The sequence below is a fragment of the Mustela nigripes genome, chromosome 15, assembly GCF_022355385.1.
Source record: "Mustela nigripes isolate SB6536 chromosome 15, MUSNIG.SB6536, whole genome shotgun sequence".
Classification (NCBI taxonomy): Eukaryota; Metazoa; Chordata; class Mammalia; order Carnivora; family Mustelidae; genus Mustela; species Mustela nigripes.
Window position 1 is genome coordinate 32280169 of NC_081571.1, and position 18741 is coordinate 32298909.

At 38.9% G+C, this 18741-nt stretch overlaps 1 protein-coding gene across 1 annotated transcript in view; it reads right to left on the reverse strand.

Moving 5' to 3' along the window:
• Positions 1-377: 377 nt before the first annotated feature.
• WBP4 (WW domain binding protein 4) overlaps positions 378-18741 on the reverse strand; it is a 65709-nt gene continuing 47345 nt past the window's right edge. Inside the window, exon 10 of the mRNA XM_059378102.1 lies at positions 378-1671. Within this exon, the coding sequence (XP_059234085.1) occupies positions 1461-1671 (211 nt within the window). The 3' untranslated portion in view covers positions 378-1460. The remainder of the gene's footprint in view (positions 1672-18741) is intronic.

The window sequence follows — 18741 nt, forward strand, 5'->3', positions numbered from 1 at the left end:
CTCCTGTTTATTGACTTGGATGTGGATGATATCTAGTTGTAAATGTGGGACAGGGAGAGCTCAGGGGCCTCCTATGGCACCATCTTCCCAAGCTCCTGATGATAAGCTGTGTTCTTTGCATTTTTTGTATGAGCTAACTGGGGGTAACATGAAGCAGCATTTCATTTATGGTTTTCTTGCTTTCTCCAACTGAGCACCAAATACACTGGTTAGGTAGATGACAAATGGGCTACTCAGAATCTAAAACACTTCTTCATAATGCTATATATTCACGAAATATCCAAATAAGTCGACTGAATATAAAGACAAATCTCTAAATACTGCTTCACCAAAGCTATATTGACTCTATTGAGTATTAGAAGGAAAAAAACCCAATATTATTTTTTATAACATTTTTAATAAGCTATCATTTTCTTACATGTACACTAGTAAACTTAAAAAGACAAATATTTACTACCAAATGTTAAATACTGTACAATTTATAAAAAATATAATTTTTAAGAATTTGGAGTAATAAAGGGAAGAAACCTACTTCAAATGGATAAAATAAGAAAATTCTACTTCTCAAGAAATTTAACTAGAAAGACATTTCCCATTTGTCTAAGGGAACACTAAAAACTTTACTGAAGCCAGAGACACACTATTTTTTTTAAGCTTTCATCTAACATAGCTTTAAATAAGCCTTAAAAATTATTTTCCAGTATATATAAGGCTGCTAAACAGAGTACATGACTGCAGGATTGACTGTGCTAGCATGGGAAGTCATAAAGAACAGAGATAAGTCTCTTTCATCTTTGTATCTTCAGCTCTAGCGTAATGCCTAGCTTAAAGTAATGTTTAAGCAATGCTTGTGGCTTTGAACTGAACTGGGAAAATACACATTTCTAACTTTGGTCCAATTTTCATTCCATATTAAGCATTTACACTTGAAGTACCTGAGTAGCAGTCCTGTTCTTTGGCCCTTGACCTTAAACATAGTATGTATGGTAAGCTAACACACATACGCTTTCTCCATCAGCCTTCTCACAGGATCCTCAAAACTGAACCATCATGTGACTGAATTTTCTTTTATGCGGTCTGATTCTTTGCCTTGGATAAGTTAGTATCAGTGTGCAAAAGTAATGCATTTTCAGTGCAGGATAAGAATGTACTTTTGAGTAAGAATGGAATAAAGGCCTTGCTTTTCCATGTTTTAAATAACAGATACATAGCATCTTATATTATGTCATAATTAGCAATTTTTAGACACTGAACATAATACACTGTATTACAATGAAATGTGGTAGGCTTCCATTTTAGGAGCAAAAATAAGTTTCACATGAAAAAAGATTTATTTTAGATTCACATAAAATACATTTAGAATAAATCTAAATTTTTAGCATTTAAACAAACACAGAGGAGCTTCAAGATGTATAGTCTCCATGCTGTCCAAAGAGGAAGTACAAAAAGCTCTTTTATAATTATTGATCATCACCTCGTTGCCTTAAATTTCTAGATTTTCCATTTTCAAGTCTTCTCTTCTTAAAGACTGGGGCCACTCCATCTGCCATGACTCCAAGAGAAGTGACTGTTTTTTCTTTAAATATTACTTTGGGTTGCCCACCAATATCAGGTTCTGAAGTTGACACATATTCATTTTCGGTGCTCGGAAGTTCCAAATCTACCTCCTCACTGAAACAAGAAGTAAAAATAAAACCATTATCTGACAGACTTAAGACAAACTTTTACATAACCTCCGAGTCTACTAAAGGCCCAAGAACATCTTTCTAATGACAGTGAGAGGTTAAAAATCATTTCAAAGTAGGCAACTACTTAAAGATACACATTTTATAGTATTATTTAAGATAAAGAATACTTAGGTGGCTACATGTCTGGGAGTTTCGTCTATTTTTTTATTCCTACTGCACAGAGCATGTATCATCTAAGGCAATGTTTGTGCTTATACATGACCAGCAGTACATGTTACAAAGATGGGTAAGTTATTTGTGGAAGCCAATCTTGCCATAAACTGTTGACAAGGACTCTGGGGGCTTACATAGCACAAGGTGAAAACCATAGGATCCCACCACCATCCTATGGTAGGTGACTCTACAGGCCTTTTGCCTAGTACTCTTTTTCTAAGAAGTAGTCCTTCAACCACCCACGTGGTTAGTAAAAATAATTAGCTTACTAGTCTAGACATTGGTACCTTATAAACATGAATCTATGATAGTACCCCACCCTCTCCACAGTTAATTTTCCCTGAAAGAGCAACTACTTCATGCCACCCCCATCAGTTCTACCCATTAGCTTTTTGACACGGCCAAGAAAGATCATTATGTTTAATTCTGTAGTGGTTAAGAGTATAAAATCTGTGGGGAACTACATCTCCTCCTATTTAAAGGAATTCTGCCATGACTGAGAATATAGTTGGCTTACAGAGAAAAGCAGCAAAGCGGGGGACAGAGAATACTGTCAATGTTTCATTACTCCAGTAACTCCTGAGACTCAGCCCAATTCTTGCCCTACCCATAGCTTGGTAGGTAGAATCTTCCTAAGAACCTCTGAATTATTAACCTTTTTTATTTAAGGTAACTTAAGTTTCTATCACTTGAAACCAAAAGATAGTATTTGTTATAGACTAACCATATAAACATGGGTTTATTTCTGTGTTCTCTACTCTGTTCCCTTGATCTGTGTCTATTTTTGTGCCAGTACCATACTATTTTGATCACTATAGCTTTGTAGTAGGTCTTGAAATCTGGGGTTGTGATACCTCCAGCTTTAGTCGTCTTTTTTTTGGTAAATTAATTTCTTTTCAGTCTAACAGAATTCATTGTTTATGCACCACACCCAGTGCTCCATGCCATATGTGCCCTCCATAATACCCCCACCACCTGGGTCCCCCAACCTCCCAACCCCTGCCCCTTCAAAACCCTCAGATTATTTTTCAGAGTCCATAGTCTCTAATGGTTCATCTCCCCTTCTAATTTCACTCATCTCCTTCTCCTCTCCATCTCCCTATGTCCCTCCACAAATAAGTGAAACCATATGATAATTGTTGGTATTTTGATAGGGATTACACTGTATCTGTAGTAGGTTGCTTTGGGCAGTATAGACATTTTAACAATATTATTTCTCCCAATCTATGATAATGGAGTATCTTTCCATTTGTTTGTGTTGGCTAAGACTTACCAATATATGCCTATTTGGTCCAATTATCTTAAAAGTACATGATAACAAATTTGATTCCCTCAAAGAAAGATTATCTAGAAAGATCTAAAGCAATAGTACTGCAAGATTTTTTTTTATGTCCCATCGTACATATACATGAATAAAAACAAAGGTTTAAAAAAGTAGGTTTCTAGGCATAGTAATTACTTAAAAATAAAATCTTTTTAAAAAAAGTTATCTTGGGGCACCTGGGTGGCTCAGTTGGTTAAGCGTCTCCCTTCAGCTTAGGTCAATATAGTTACAGGGATGTAAGTATATTGATCAAGCCCTGAGTCGAGCTCCCTACTCAGCAGGGAGTCTGCTTCTCCCTCTGCCTCTCACCCTGCTTGTGCTCTCTCTATCTCACATAAATAAAATCTTAAGTAAAAAGTCAGCTCTAGGGGTGCTTGGGTGGCTCGGTTGAGTGGCTGCCTTTAGCTCAGGTCTTGATTCCAGGGTTCTGGGGTCGAGCCCCACCTCGGACTCCCTGCTCAGCCAAGAGCATCTCAGGGGAGAGCCTGCTCCTCTCTCTCCCTCTGCCTGCAGCTCTGCTTACTTGTGCTTTCTCTCTCTAGTTCTCTGTCAAATAAATAAATAAATCTTAAAAAAAAAACCCACCAGCTCTAAACTTAATGCAGGGACTGAACTCACAACCCTGAGATCAAGAGTCGCATGCTTTACCAACTGAGCCAGCCAGGTGTGCTCCTATTTTTTTTTTTTTTAATGTAAAAATAGTTAGAAATTCACCAGGATTGCAAACAAAACAAAAACAGAGAATGTTAAGTACAAAAATAACATTTCAAACTAGTAATAGACAGTTCAAAACTAAAACAAAACTTCTGCTTGAGGAAGAATCTATCTTAGTAGATTATAATGTGATAAACATTTCCTCAAAATCTGATAAGGGAATGCAGAAAATAGGATTCTCACTGGAACAGGTCTTAAATCTGGTTTGTTTTGAAAACATATGCCTTCTAAAACTTTGATTTACTGTATTAAAACTGCATGTTAAAGCCTTTTTGTTTGCTCTGCCTACTTCCCTATTTTCTCTTAGCTTGCCAACAACAGTGCTAGTAGCTAGTAGCCCCTGCAGCTGATGGGAGTATTAACTCTTGGCTTTCTACTCTTTTATTAGAGGAGAGGAAACTGAGGTTTAAAGATATTAAATAACTTGGTCAATCGAACTTATGGAAGTGGAAGAGCTTGAAATAAAATCCAGGTGTGTCAGACTTAAAATTTATATTCTTTCCCCTAGACCAATCTTCCTCCAAGTGAAAGTAAATAATTTTATTAACCAGGGGAGAGATGCTTGATGAATGAAGAATAGTAGAGTTGGTCACTGGAAAAATGACTATGTATTCAAAAATATTTGATGTGAGAGTCATGTATTTTACTTGAATCTTAGTGCTTTATATTATATTCTGGTAGAGTGATCAAGCTGTAATTTTTAAAATTTTTCCTTTTTTTTTTTTTTTCCAAAGATTTTATTTATTTATTTATTTGAAGAGAAAAGAAGGGGAAGCCGCAGGCAGGGGAGAGGGAGAAGCAGGTGCCCCTCAGAGCAGGGAGCTGATGTGGGGCTTGTCCCAGGATCCTGGGATCATGACCCAAGCCAAAGGCAGTCACTTAACCAACTGACCCATCAAGTCACCCCTGTAAGTACTGCTTCTTACGTGGGATTATGGGAAAGATAAGACAGAGAAGGGTTCCATTTTGTGAAATGATGGTTCTAGGAACCAGTGGAGGTTAACAGAAATGGCAGTGAGGCAGGATATATTATGACATATTTAACAGGAAAGAAGTTTGTAGGCAAGAGCCTGCAAGTTAACATCTTCCAGAGAAATGCCTGTTCAAATAATTCTGGGACAGTTACAAAAATAATTACATAAGCACTTCTACAAAACCATAATCATTTCCAAATTCAAAATGCAAGAACTGTAAAGGTTATAGTATCTGAACACAATGTAATAAAGGTAGAACAAACAACCCCCCCCTCCCCAGTGTAGATTTAAAAATGTGAAAATTAATAAAAGGAAACTTCATTTAGAATGGAGTCAGGAGGCCAGCAGGGCAAGCTCTCAAACCCTATTACTCCTCAATTCCAGACCCAACAGGAAAAGAGGGACCTTACACACAGATACCACTTTGCTATCCCAGCAGGAGGAAGAAAGGCTTTCCTCCTCCCCCAGGAACAATCCAGCCAATGAGAGATGGTCACATCTCACTCAGCCAATGGAAAGCCACTATATGTCCACTTGCCAGTTTACTTCAGTGGACTGTTTTGTTTGTAATAGCTTTCCTAACATTCCACTTTTGTCTAGAAAAGGGCATTCCTCGCCTTCCTTCTGCAGATTAGCCTATGGTTTTGTCCTACGTTATTTGTTCTGGACTGCAATCCTCTGCTATTCGTGAGTAAATCCATTTTTGCTGATAAAATAATGGACAGTTTTATTTTTAAGGTTAATACTATTTGGTGATCAGAAATGGGATCCAGTGAAGATCCTCAGCAACTCTGAGGTTGGGTGAGCGAAGACATGATGGTACCTACAGAGCCAAGTGAATTTGCAGCTTACTCTCCAACCCGGGAATTTAAAGGTAGGTTTTCTCCTGGATTTTGAGTGCCATGTTTTGTGTTCAAGCTCCCCAGGCTTCATTTGGGATTGTTTTAAGGCCTTGAGTTTTTCTTGTTTTTACATCTCTAGCAATTACTTCTTTGGCCTTTGGTCTGACTCCTATTAGAACTTGGACTGTTCCTATGCTGGTCTTTGGCCCAACTCCTGTCTGGATCCAGACTCTGTGCCTACTGAAAGAGTTCTAGCATTCAGTCTGACTCATTTTTGGAACCAGACTGTTACTGTTGAAACTGTGCTGTTTAGAAATTTTCACTGCTCTAGGGAAAAGTCTCTAAGAAATGGGAGCCCAGTCATCAAAATGCTTGAAGGTGCTCCCTCACCCCCAATGTCCTTTACACCTTTCTGGGATGTTTTGTTTAAAATCTATCGTCCCTATGCATCCATATTTATAACTAAATAGATCAACTTAACCAAAAGTAAATCTGAACTTCAGTGGCATTATGGGGAACTCTGAAATCCCCAAACTTGTTTCATTCAAATTTAAATTGGAAGGCTATGACTGGGAAGGGGAGAACCAACATGGTGGAACAGTAGGAGTCCTTAATTTTGTCTGGTCCCAGGAATTCAGCTAGATAGTTATCGAACCATTCTGAATACCTACAAACTCAACAGGAGATTGAAGAAAAGAATAGCAACAATTCTATGAAAGAAAATCAACCACTCTCTGGAAGGCAGGACATGTGGAGAGGTGAATCTGAGGCGATATTTGGGAAGATAGACCGTGGGGGGAGGGAGCCTCTGTGAGCCAACTACCGGCAAGTGATAGAGCAGCAGAGAACAAAATCAGAACTTTTAGAAGTCTGCTCCACAGGGGGTCACTGCTCCAGTGCCTAAGCAAGGGGTGGGACTCTTGGGGGAACAGTGTGGTCTCAGGACCCTCAGGGTCACAGAAAGACTGGGGGTACTTGAGTGTGCCAGAGCTCCCAAGTATTTTTTTTTTTTTTTAAGATTTTATTTATTTGTCAGAGAGAGAGAGGGAACGAGAGTGAGCACAGGCAGACAGAATGGCAGGCAGAGACAGAGGGAGAAGCAGGCTCCCTGCCGAGCAAGGAGCCTGATGTGGGACTCGATCCCAGGATGCTGGGATCATGACCTGAGCCGAAGGCAGCTGCTTAACCAACTGAGCCACCCAGGCATCCCCAGAGCTCCCAAGTATTGAAGTCAGGAAGCCAGCTGCAAAGACAGACCTGAGGAGTGGGCTTTCGGCTCCAGGATGCCATAAATTGATCTGTGGCACAGTTGGGCCACTATTCTTTAAGCAGGGACCCCACAAGTGGCACATCTGGGGAGATTCCCCTTCCCCCCCGGGAAGGAGTGGCATGGGAGTGCACCACAGCAATCTGCTGGCTTTGGAAACTCCAAATGGGGTCGTGTGCCAGAGACAGAAATGCTCGGTCACAGGCCGGGTGAGCATGGAGTGTGGGTGGAGACCAGGAAGACAGGAGTAACTTTGACTGCTTTTCTCTGAGGGCTCACTAAGAGGGACCTTGAATTCTGAGCTCCTCTAGGGCCAGAGACTGGGAGGCTGTCATTTTCATTCCTGTCCTCCAAAGCTGTGCGGAAAGCCTCCAGGGAACAAAAGCTCCCTAAAGCAAACCCAAGCAGATTATTTAGCCTGGCTCCTGACAAGGGTGGTGTAATTCCACCTGGGGCAGACATTTGAAAATCACTTCAAGAGGCCCCTCCCACAGAATATCAGCAAGAACATCCAGCCAAGACCAAGTTTACCAATCAATGAGAACTGCAAAATTCCAATGCTGGGGAATACAGCACATAGAATTCATGGTTTTCCCATGATTCTTTAGTCTTTCAAAGTTAATTTTTCTAATTTTAATTTTTTTCCTATTTTTTTCTTTGAATTTTTCTTCCTTCGTCAACCAACCTCTTATTTTCTAATATTTAAAAATCTTTTTAAATTTTCATTTTTACAGTCACTCTATCCTTTCATTTATTTAACCACATTTTTTGTGTATATATATATATATATATAAATTTTTCTTTCTTTAAAATTTTGGGATACAGTTTCTTCTAACAGACTAAAATATACCCTAAATCTAGTGTATGGCTTTGTTCTAGTCCAGCCTAATCACATTTTAAAAAGATCTTTTTTCAACCAACTTATCAGTTCCTTTTAAAAAATCTTTTAAAATTTTCATCTTTACAGTCACATTCCATCCCTCCATCATATTTACCCTTATTTTTGTATATATGTATGTTTCTCTTTCTTTAAAATTTTGGGAGGCAGTTTCTTCTAACAGACCAAAATACCCCAAATCTAGTGTGTGGTTCTGTTCTATTCACCAGTCTAATCATATTCTTTTTTTTTCTCCCATTTTCCCCTGCTTTTAGGTCTCTTCTGATTTGTTTAGATAATATTTTTATGGGGCCGTTGTTACCATTTTAGCATTTTGTTTTTTTCACTCATCTATTCTTCTCTAGACAAAATGACAAAAGGGAAAAACTCAACTCAAAAAAAAAAAAAAAATGAACAGGACGCAGTACTGAATGCCAGGGACCTATCAATACAGACATTGGTAAGATCTCAGAACTAGAGTTCAGAATGACAATTATAAAGATACTAGCTGGGTTTCAAAAAAGCATAGAAGATACTAGAGAATCACTTTCTGGAGAAATAAAAGAAGTAAAATCTAACCAAGATGAAATTAAAAAGGCTATTAATGAGTTCCAATAAAAAAAAAATGGAGGCTCTAACTGCTAAGATAAATGAGGCAGAAGAGAGAATTAGTGATATAGAAGACCAAATGATGGAGAATAAAAAAGCCGAGAAAAAGAGAGACAACTACTGGATCATGAGGGGAGAATTCGAGAGATAAGTGATACCATAAAATGAAACAATATTAGAATAATTGGGATCCCAGAGGAAGAAGAGAGAGGGAGGCAGAAGGTATATTGGAGCAAATTATAGTGGAGAACTTCCCTAATTTGGGGAAGGAAACAGGCATCAAAATCCAGGAGGCACAATAAACCCCCACCCCCAAAATCAGTAAATATAGGTCAACACCCATCATCTAATATTAAAACTTACAAGTCTCAGGGTCAGAGAGAAAATTCTGAAAGCAGCTAGGGACAAGAGGTCCTGACCTATAACATTAGAAACATTAGACTAGCAGCAGACCTATCCACAGAGACCTGACAGGCCAGAAAGTACTGGCATGATATATTCAGAGCACTAATCGAGAAAAACATGCAGCATGAATACTATATTCAGCTAGGCTGTCATTGAAAATAGAAGGAGAGATAAAAATCTTCCAGGACAAACAAAAACCGAAAGAATTTGCAAATACTAAACCAGCCCTACAGGAAATATTGAAAGGGGTCGTCTAAGCAAAGAGAGAGCCTAAAAGGAACATAAACCAGAAAGAGAGACAATATACAGTAACAGTCACCTTACAGACAATATAATGGCACTATATTCATACCTTTCAATAATTATCCTGAATGTAAATGGGCTAAATGCTCCAAAGAGACACAGGGTATCAAATTGGATAAAAAAAATAAGACCCATCCATATGCTGTCTGTAAGAGACTCATTTTAGACCCAAAGACACCTCCATATTTAAAAGTGAGGGAGTGGAAAACCATTTACCATGCTAATAGACATCAAAAGAAAACTGGCATCAAAAGAAAATAAGGCAATCCTTATTATCAGACAAATCAGATTTTAAACCAAAAACTATAATAAGAAATGAGGAAGGATACTAGATCATACTTAAAGGGTCTGTCCAGCAAGAAGATCTAACAATTTTAAATATCTGTGCCTCTAACGTGGGCGCAGCCAATTATATAAACCAATTAAGAACAAAATCAAAGAAACACATCGACAATAATAGTAGGGGACTTTAACATCCCCATCACCAAAATGGACAGAGCACCTACGCAGAAGAGCAACAAGAAAATCAGGGCTTTAAATGACACACTGGACTAGATGGACTTCATAGATATATTCAGATCATTCCATCCCAAAGCAAGAGAACACATTCTTCTCTAGTATACATGGAACACTCTCCAGAACAGATCACATCCTGAGTCACAAATTAGGACCCAACTGGTACCAAAAGATTGGGATCATTCCCTGCGTATTTTTGGACCACAATGCTTTGAAGCTAGAACTCAATCAGAAAGGGTAAGTTAGAAAGAACTTAAATACATGGAAGCTCAAGAGCATCCTACTAAAGAATGAATGGGTCAACCAGGAAATTAAAGAAGAATTTAAAAAATTCATGGAAACAAATGAAAATGAAAACACTACTGTTCAAAATCTTTGAGATGCAGCAAAGGCAGTCCTAAGAGGAAAGTATATAGCAATACAAGCCTTTCTCAAGAAACAAAAAAGGTCTCAAATACACAACCTAACCCTACACCTAAAGGAGGTGGAAAGAACAGCAAGTAAAGACTAAATCCAGCAGGAGAAGAAAAATAATAAAGATCAGAACAGAAATCAATGAAATATAAACCAAAAGAACAGTAGAACAGAACAACAGAACTAGGAGCTGGTTCTTTGAAAGAATTAGTAAGTCTGATAAACCCCTGACCAGACTTATCAAAAAGGAAAGAGCAAGGACCAAAATAAATAAAATCATGAATGAAAGATCAGAACTAACACCAAAGAAATACAAACAATTATAAGAAAATATTATGAGCAAACTATATGCCAACAAATTAGATAATCTGGAAGAGGGGCACCTGGGTGGTTCAGTGGGTAAAGCCTCTGCCTTCAGCTCAGGCCATGATTTCAAGGTCCTGGGATCAAGCCCCGCATTGGGCTCTCAGCAGGGAGCCTGCTTCCCCCCTCCCGCCTGTCTCTCTGCCTACTTGTGATCTCTCTCTCTGTCAAATAAAAAAATAAAAATCTTAAAAAAAAAAAAAAAAGATAATCTGGAAGAAATGGATGCATTCCTAGAGAAGTATAAACTACCAAAATTGAACCAAGGAGAAACAGAAAACCTGAACAGACCCATAACCAGTAAGGAAATTGAAGCAGTAATTAAAAATCTCCCAACAAGAAGAGCCCAGGGCCAGATGGCTTCCCAGGGGAATCCTACCAAATTATTTAAGAAAAATTAATACCTATTCTCCTGAAACCATTCCAAAAAAAATCGAAATGGAAGGAAAACTTCCAAACTCATTTTATGAGGTCAGCATTACCTCGATCCCAAAACCAAAGACCCCATCAAAAAGGAGAATTACCAATATCCCTGATGAACATGGATGCAAAAATTCTCAACAGTAGCCAATAGGATCCAGTAGTATAAAGGATAATTCACCATGACCAAGTGGGATTTATTCTTGGGCTGCAAGGGTGGTTCAATATCCACAAATCCATCAGTGTGATACATTAATAAAACAAAGAACAAGAAACATAGAATGCTCTCAATAAATGCAGAAAAGGCATCTGATAAAGTACACCATCCTTTCTTGAATAAAACTTTTCAGTATAGGGATAGAGGGTACATACCTCAATAGCATAAAAGCCATCTATGAAAAACCCACAGTCAATATAATTTGTTGTATGGACATTTTAACAAGAGTTGTTCTTCAAATCCATGAGAAATGGAGTATCTTTCCATTTGTGTTATCTTTAGCTTTTTTAATCAGTGTTTTCAGTTTTCAGAGTTTAGATCTTTTACCTCCCTGGTTTATTATTATTATTATTTAAGTGGGCTCCACAACCAACATGGAACTTGAATTTATGACCCTGAGAACAAGAGTCACATGCTCCACTGACTGAGCCAGGTAGGGGCTCTGGATTTCTGTATATTGATTTTTGTATTCTGTAACTGTACTGAATCGATCAGTTCTAGCACTTTTCTGGTGGCCTTTGGTGTTTTCCATATATAGTATCAAGTCATCTGTCAGTAGCAAATGTTTTACTTCTTCCTTACCGATTTGGATGTTTTTTGTTTTTTGTTTTTGTGGCTAGGACTTCCAATAGTATGTTGACTAGAAGTGGTGAGAGTGGACAACCTTGTCATATTCCTGATCTTCAGGGAAAAGCTCAGTTTTTTTTTACCATTAAGTACAATGTTCTCCTTGGGTTTTTCATATATGGCCTTTATCTTGTTGAAGTAGGTTTCCTCTAAACCTACTTTGTTGAGGTTTTTATCATGCATGAATATTGTAATTTGTCAAAATGCTTTTCCTGCATCTATTGAAATGATCAGATGCTTTTCATCATTTCAGTTGTTTATGTGATGTGTCATTTTGAGTGATTTGGGAATACAGAATCACCCTTGCATCCCGGAATAAATCCCACTTGATTGTGAATGATTTATTTTTTAAAGATTTTACTTATTTATTTGACAGAGAGACAAAGCGAAAAAGGGAACACAAGCAGCGGAGTGGGAGAGGGAGAAGCAGGCTTCCCGCTAAGCAGGGAGCCCAATTTGGGGCTCAATCCCAGGAACCTTTATGACTTGAGCTGAAGGCAGGCGCTTAACAACTGAGCCACCCAGGCACCCTGAATGATTTATTTTAAATGTGTTGATGGATTCAGTTTGCTAATATTTTGTTGTAGATTTTGCATTTATGTTCATTAGGATAAATATATGTTCACCAGATGTTCTTTTTTTCTGTAGTGTCTTTATCTGGGTTTAGAATCAGGGAAATCCTGGCCTCATAGAATGCATATGGAACCTTTTCTTCATCTTCTGATTTTCTGAATAGTTTGAGAGGACTAGGTATTAACTTTTTATTTTTTTTAAAGACTTATTTATTTGACAGAGCATGTGTGCAGCAGAGGGAGAGGGAGAAGCAAGGAACCCCCTGTGGGACTTGATCCCAGGACCCTGTATTCATGACCTGAGCTGAAGGCAGATGACTAACCAAAAGAGCCATGTAGGCACCCTAGGTATTAATTCTTTAAATGTTGTTAGAATTCACCTGTGAAGCTGGTCCTGAACTTTTGTTTATGGGGAGTATTTTGATGACTGATTCAATTTCATTGCTTGTATTTGGTTTGTTTAAATTTTCTATTACTTCCTGATAGTTTTGGGAGGTTAAATGTTTCTAGAAATTTGTTTTGTTTTTTAGGATGTACAATTTGTTGGCATATAATTTTTCATAATATTCCCTCATAATCCTTTCTATTTCTGTGGTGTTGGTTACTTTTCCTCTTATTTTGTTTTTTATTTTTTGACAAGTCTGGGTCATTTATTAATTTTGTTGATCTTCTCAAAAGAACTGGCTCCAGGTATCATTAATCTGTTTTACTGTATTCTTAGTTACTATTTCATTTATTTCTGCTCTAATACTTATAATTACTTCCTTCTACTGGTTTGGGTTTTGTTCTTCTTTTTCTAGCTCCTTTAAATAAGGTTAGGTGGTTTGAGATTTTTCTTGCTTCTTGAGGTAGCCCTATGCTGCTAACAACTTCTCTCTTAGAATAGCTTTAGTGGCACCACAAAGATTTCAGACTAATACCTGTTTTTACTTATTTCCATGTAAGTTTTTATGTCCTCTTTGATTTCTTGGTTGACCCATTCATTGTTTAGTAGCACGTTATTTAGCCTCCATGTATTTGTCCTCTTCCAGATTTTTTAATTTTTAAAAAATTTTTTAAATGTTTTGAGACAGAAAGTGAGTGCATGCACAAGCAGGAGAGAGGGGCAGAGGGAGAGAAGCAGACTCCTCATTGAGCAGGGAGCCTGATGCAGGGCTCAATTCAAGGACCTCAAGATCATGAACTGAGCTGAAGGCAGATGCTTAACCAACTGAACCACCTAGGAGCCCAGTCTTTCCAGACTCTTCCTGTGGATGCATACTGTTGTGTTCAAAAAAGATGAATGGTAGGACTTCGATTTTTTGCTATTTGTTGAGACTTGTTTTGTGGCCTAATATCTGATCTGTGCTGGAGACCTATGTGCACTTGAAAAGAATGTATGTTTTGCTGTTTTAGGATGGAACGTTCTGAATGTAGATCCATCTGGCCAATGTATCATTCAAAGCCACTGTCTCTGGTTGATATTTTGTTTGGATGATTGATCAATGTGAGTGGGGTGTTACTACTGCAGTTACTACTGCATTACTATCATCAGTTCCTTTATGTCTGTTATTAACTGTTTTATGTATTTGGGTGCTCCTATGTTGGGTGCATAAGTATTTGCAACAGCTTTATCTTCTTATTGGATCATCCCCTTTATTATAATATCCTTCTTTGTCTCTTGTTACTTTTTAAACAAATTTATTTATTTTTCTCTTCACAGGGAGAGACACAGCAAGAGAGGGAACACAATCAGGGGGAGCAGGAGAGGGAAAAGCAGGCTTCCCATGGAGCAGGGAGACTGATGCAGGGTTCGATCCTAGGACTCTTGGATCATGACCTGAGCCAAAGGCAGCCAATTAACAGCTTAGCCACCCAGGTACCCCTAAAGTCTATTTTTTTTCTAAAAGAAGGTGTATTTTGTCTAAGTATTGCCACCTGGGCTTTCTTTTGACATCCATCTGCATGACAGACGTTTTTCCCTCTCCTTATGTTCATTTAGAAAGTGTTTTTAGGTCTGAAATGAAAGCCCTGTAGGCAGCATATGGATGGGTCTTGCTTTTTATCCATTCTGACATTCTATGTCTTTTGACTGGAGTCTTCAATCCATATGCATTCAAAGTAATTACCACAATTTATTTATTGCCATTTTGTTCCTTTCTTCTCTTTTTCTCTTCTCTGATTAGTTGGCCTAAGTGATATACTTGGGTTCCTTTCTCTTTATTCTTTGACTATCTGTTACTGGTTTTTGAATTGTGGTTACCATTAGGTTTGTAAATAACATTTTTAGCATACAACAGTTTATATGAAGTTGATGGTCACTTAAATTTGAACCCATTCTTTACCCTTCTCCTTCCCCCCACATTCGAGATATATGGTTTCATGATTTATATCCTTTTACTTTGTGAATCCCATTATCGATTTTATAGATACACTGCTTTTGTGTTTCCTACTTTTCTTACTACACTTATGATCTGTCTTTCCACGCAAAGAGTCCCGTTTAACATTTCTTGTAGGACTAGTTTAGTGGTCATGAATTCTTTACCTTTTATTTGTCTGGCAAACTCTTCATCTCTGGGATGCCTATTTTAAACAGTACCTTGAGGCTTCCTGATGTTTTCAGGATTGGGAGTTTGCGTTTTTGCAAAATCCTATTTCTGAATCAACTGAGGCAAACAAACAACTGAAAGGCATCAAAATGGCTTCTGAGGCCTTTTTCTCCCTACCTTCGTCTGCACCCATCTTGTACTCAGTCCCCAACTCTGGCACCATTTTTGTCTATTCTCTCTGAACTTGCCTTTTCTACTAATCTCTCTGCTGCTCCCTCCTCTCCTGAACTGACTAAAACCTGCTTCTTTAAGTCTTTTAAGGACTAAATAAATCTCAAGTTCCTTATGTTTGGTGTACTAAGGCTGAATTATGAGCCACAGTTATAGTTCCCTGAAGTGACCGAGGACTCTCAGTAAGTCTGCTGAAGAATTTAACACAGTTTATCAAACTTACCACTTGGGTTTCTCAGATCTATATCCGTTATTCCATGTGCTTTAAGAAACAGGGCAAACACTGCATAATACTAGCTAGAGAACATCCTGAAAAATAAACCTCTAACTAGAACACTTGTTGGAAATCTCCACTGAGCAATTACAGTTGCTTCTCCTAAAGTCCATTGTCTGAAACAAAATTTAGGTTTGTACACAAAAGCTTGATGAACCTGTTCATGTTGATTACGAGGGGCTCCAAAATGTCTTTAAAGAAGATTATGATCTTTCTTTAGACGCTGAATCGACTCAGGTAGCATTCAACTTTGTGTTTATTAATGTTCCAAACTGGGAAATTTCTCCTTTAGTTTAAAACGACCAGGATAAAAGGACATACTGCCCACTCCAGATTTAGTTACTATGGCAAACCAGCCTGCCTGCATCCTAGATGAGTCACCTAAAAGACAGACTGCTAAAAGTATCAATTTTCAACTCTGGCAAATGAAGGCCCCTAAACACAAAACCAAACAAAAAACCCACCCCCGTTTCTGCTATTACTGCAAAGGGCCCGGGCAGCTGGGCAGAGGGGTGAAGGGAAGCTGTTAGAAGTGTAAGCTCTCCAGGCACTTTCAGCCCTCTAGTCAGCCTTTCTAATGACCTCCTAATTCCCAATGATGGGGCTCTGAGGAACTGCAGGGGCTCTTTCCTCTTAATCATTTCGGGGAAATCACTCTCCAGATTGGGAACAAATCTCTCTCTCCAAATTGACACAAGCGCTACTCTCTGTCATCCAGCCCACAGCGACCAAGCTGCCCCTGCCTTGGAGTAATAAAATGGCTCAGACAGCGGAGATCTCTAATAAACCTCAAAACGTTCCTGTCTCTGAATCTATTTCCTTTTGTTTAGGCTCTTTTTCCCTTAGTTATTGCACTCTATTCATTTATTGGGCCTAAATTTCTTAGAAATTCTGGCATGAGATGCTTTTCTTCCTCCCAAAGAGGGAAATAATTCTAGAATTTGAGAGTAGTAATCAAAATAGTCAACCAGGGCAATTAGAGGACCTTTGACGTCTTCTATTTGTTCCTACTGAATTAGCTACCATCCTCTATACAGCTCCTCAAATGATACTGGGAGAATCCACAGTGCACCTTCCTTTAAAATTCAAATAGAGTCCTCAAAACTTCACCCCATAATTAATCAATACTCTATAAGTAAAGAAGCCCTTTCAGGTGTCAAACGCATAATATAAGATTACAGGGCCCAGGGCCTCACTATCCCCCTTCCCTAGTTCCTGTAATATGTATTTTACCTGGGAGCAAACCCAGTAGCTGAGGATGGAGGTTCTTCCAGTATCTCCAAGCAATAAATAACATTGCTGTTCCTCTCTTGGCACCCTCCTGGTCCTAACCCCCATATGCTACTGATACCCATTTCCAATGAAAGGAAGTTTTTCATTGTAATTGATGTACGCAGTGCATTTTTAGTGTTCTAGTTGATAGGGAGAGCCACTGTCTTTTTGTTTTCATTTGGAAAGAAAAGAAGTATATGGAAGTACACCTGGACAGTACTTCCCCAGGGTTTCAGACAATCCTTCCTTTTCACAAACCTTTGAAGTTGATCTGGATATCAGGTTTTCTGTAGATTCTAATTTCTAAAATGTAGATGATATGCTTCATTGCTTCCCTTTTCAAATCTCTTCACAAGAAGATAGAGATCCACCTGTTAAAACTTATGGCCTTAAAAAATAGACGTACAGGGGTGCCTGGGTCGCTCAGCGGTTTAAAACCTCTGCCTTCAGCTCAGGTCATGATCCCAGGATCCTGGGATCGAGCCCCGCATCTGGCTCTCTGCTCAGCAGGAAGCTTGCCTCCTCCTCTCTCTCTGCCTGCCTTTCTGCCTACTTGTGATCTCTATCAAATAAATAAATAAATAAAATATTTTTTAAAAAAGAAAAAAGAGACGTACAATCTCCAAAGAGAAATGGCAGTTTGCTCAAACTCAGGTTGGACACGTAGGGTACCTGACCTCAGAGCAAGGACTACATCTGGATCCAGAAAGACTTCAAGGCATCCTGAATTTCCCCAAACACAAAAGTAAGTACCAGGTAAAAAGCTTTCTTGGACTGGCTGGCTACTGTCAAAACTGAACTCCAAACTTCTCTATTCTGGCTCAACTTTTATATGCCTTATTTAAAAAAATGGCAAACATAACCCCCTTATTTGGAAAGACGGATACACAGCCTTTGAGAACTTAAAGCCTAATAAATAATAACTCCCCTTGCTCTTGGACATCGTCACTATCAACTTCCTTTTTTTCCTTTGAATGTAAGAAGGAACAGAATGCCCTTGGAGTACTGACCCCAGAATATGAGAACCATCATGGACCCACAGGCTGTCAAAGCCAACAACTAGATGCTGTGGCACAGGGATATCCTCCCCTAGCCTCAGAGTCATTTCTGCCACTGCCTTTTTAGTTAAGGCCACTGAAGAAATAGAGGATTCCCTTTAAGAATCCTTGTGCCCCATGCAGCAGAAGCCGTTCTGAATTCTCCTCTTACTCTTGCTCACCTCCTATGAAATCGTTATGCTAACTGCTCCTCATGTAACTCTCACTGCAGTTAGACCCTGCTATTCTCCCCTCCTTCACGGATGAAACCTCTCATGACTGCTTAATGTTGACAGCTCACCTTTTGACTCCCTGTGACAATTTACAGGAAACTCCTTTAACCAATGCAGATTTTTCATGGTTTACTGATTGTTCTTGTTTAAAGGGTAAGAACGGTAACTAATGTGAGTAGCATGTTATTGCATACTCCTTTTGAAGTCCCTGAGGCGGCACCTTTAACTACTTGAGTCCAAGAGGCTGAATTACACATCCTTACTTGAGCTTGTATTTTAGGCAAGGGTAAAGCTACGTATGTTTATACTGACAGTTGGTATACTTTGGGGAGAGCTCATGACTTAGGAATATTATGAAAACAACAAGGTGTCCTTACTTCAAACGAGAATAAAAATGACTTATATGTCCAAAATGTATTAGACGTCATAGTTTTGCCAGTGGCTGTAACTATTATTAAGGTTCCTAGGCATTCCTGGAGGCCAAAGGGAACCACCTAACTGATATTTTGGCCAAAAATGCTGCACTCAGGAGATCAACAGGCAAACCTCTGTCAAAGTCCACAGAGATGTTCTCCCAAATATAATTTGGGAAAACTGACAAGTCATATCTAATAGTTGGCCCCAAGCAAACAGAAACAGTATCTGTTTGACAGAGAGATCACAACTCGGCAGAGAGGCAGGCAGAGAGAGAGAGGGAAGCAGGCTCCCTGCTGAGCAGAGAGCCCGATGCGGGACTTGATCCCAGGACCCTGAGACCATGACCTGAGCCGAAGGCAGCGGCTTAATCCACTGAGCCACCCAGGCACCAGAAACAGTATCTG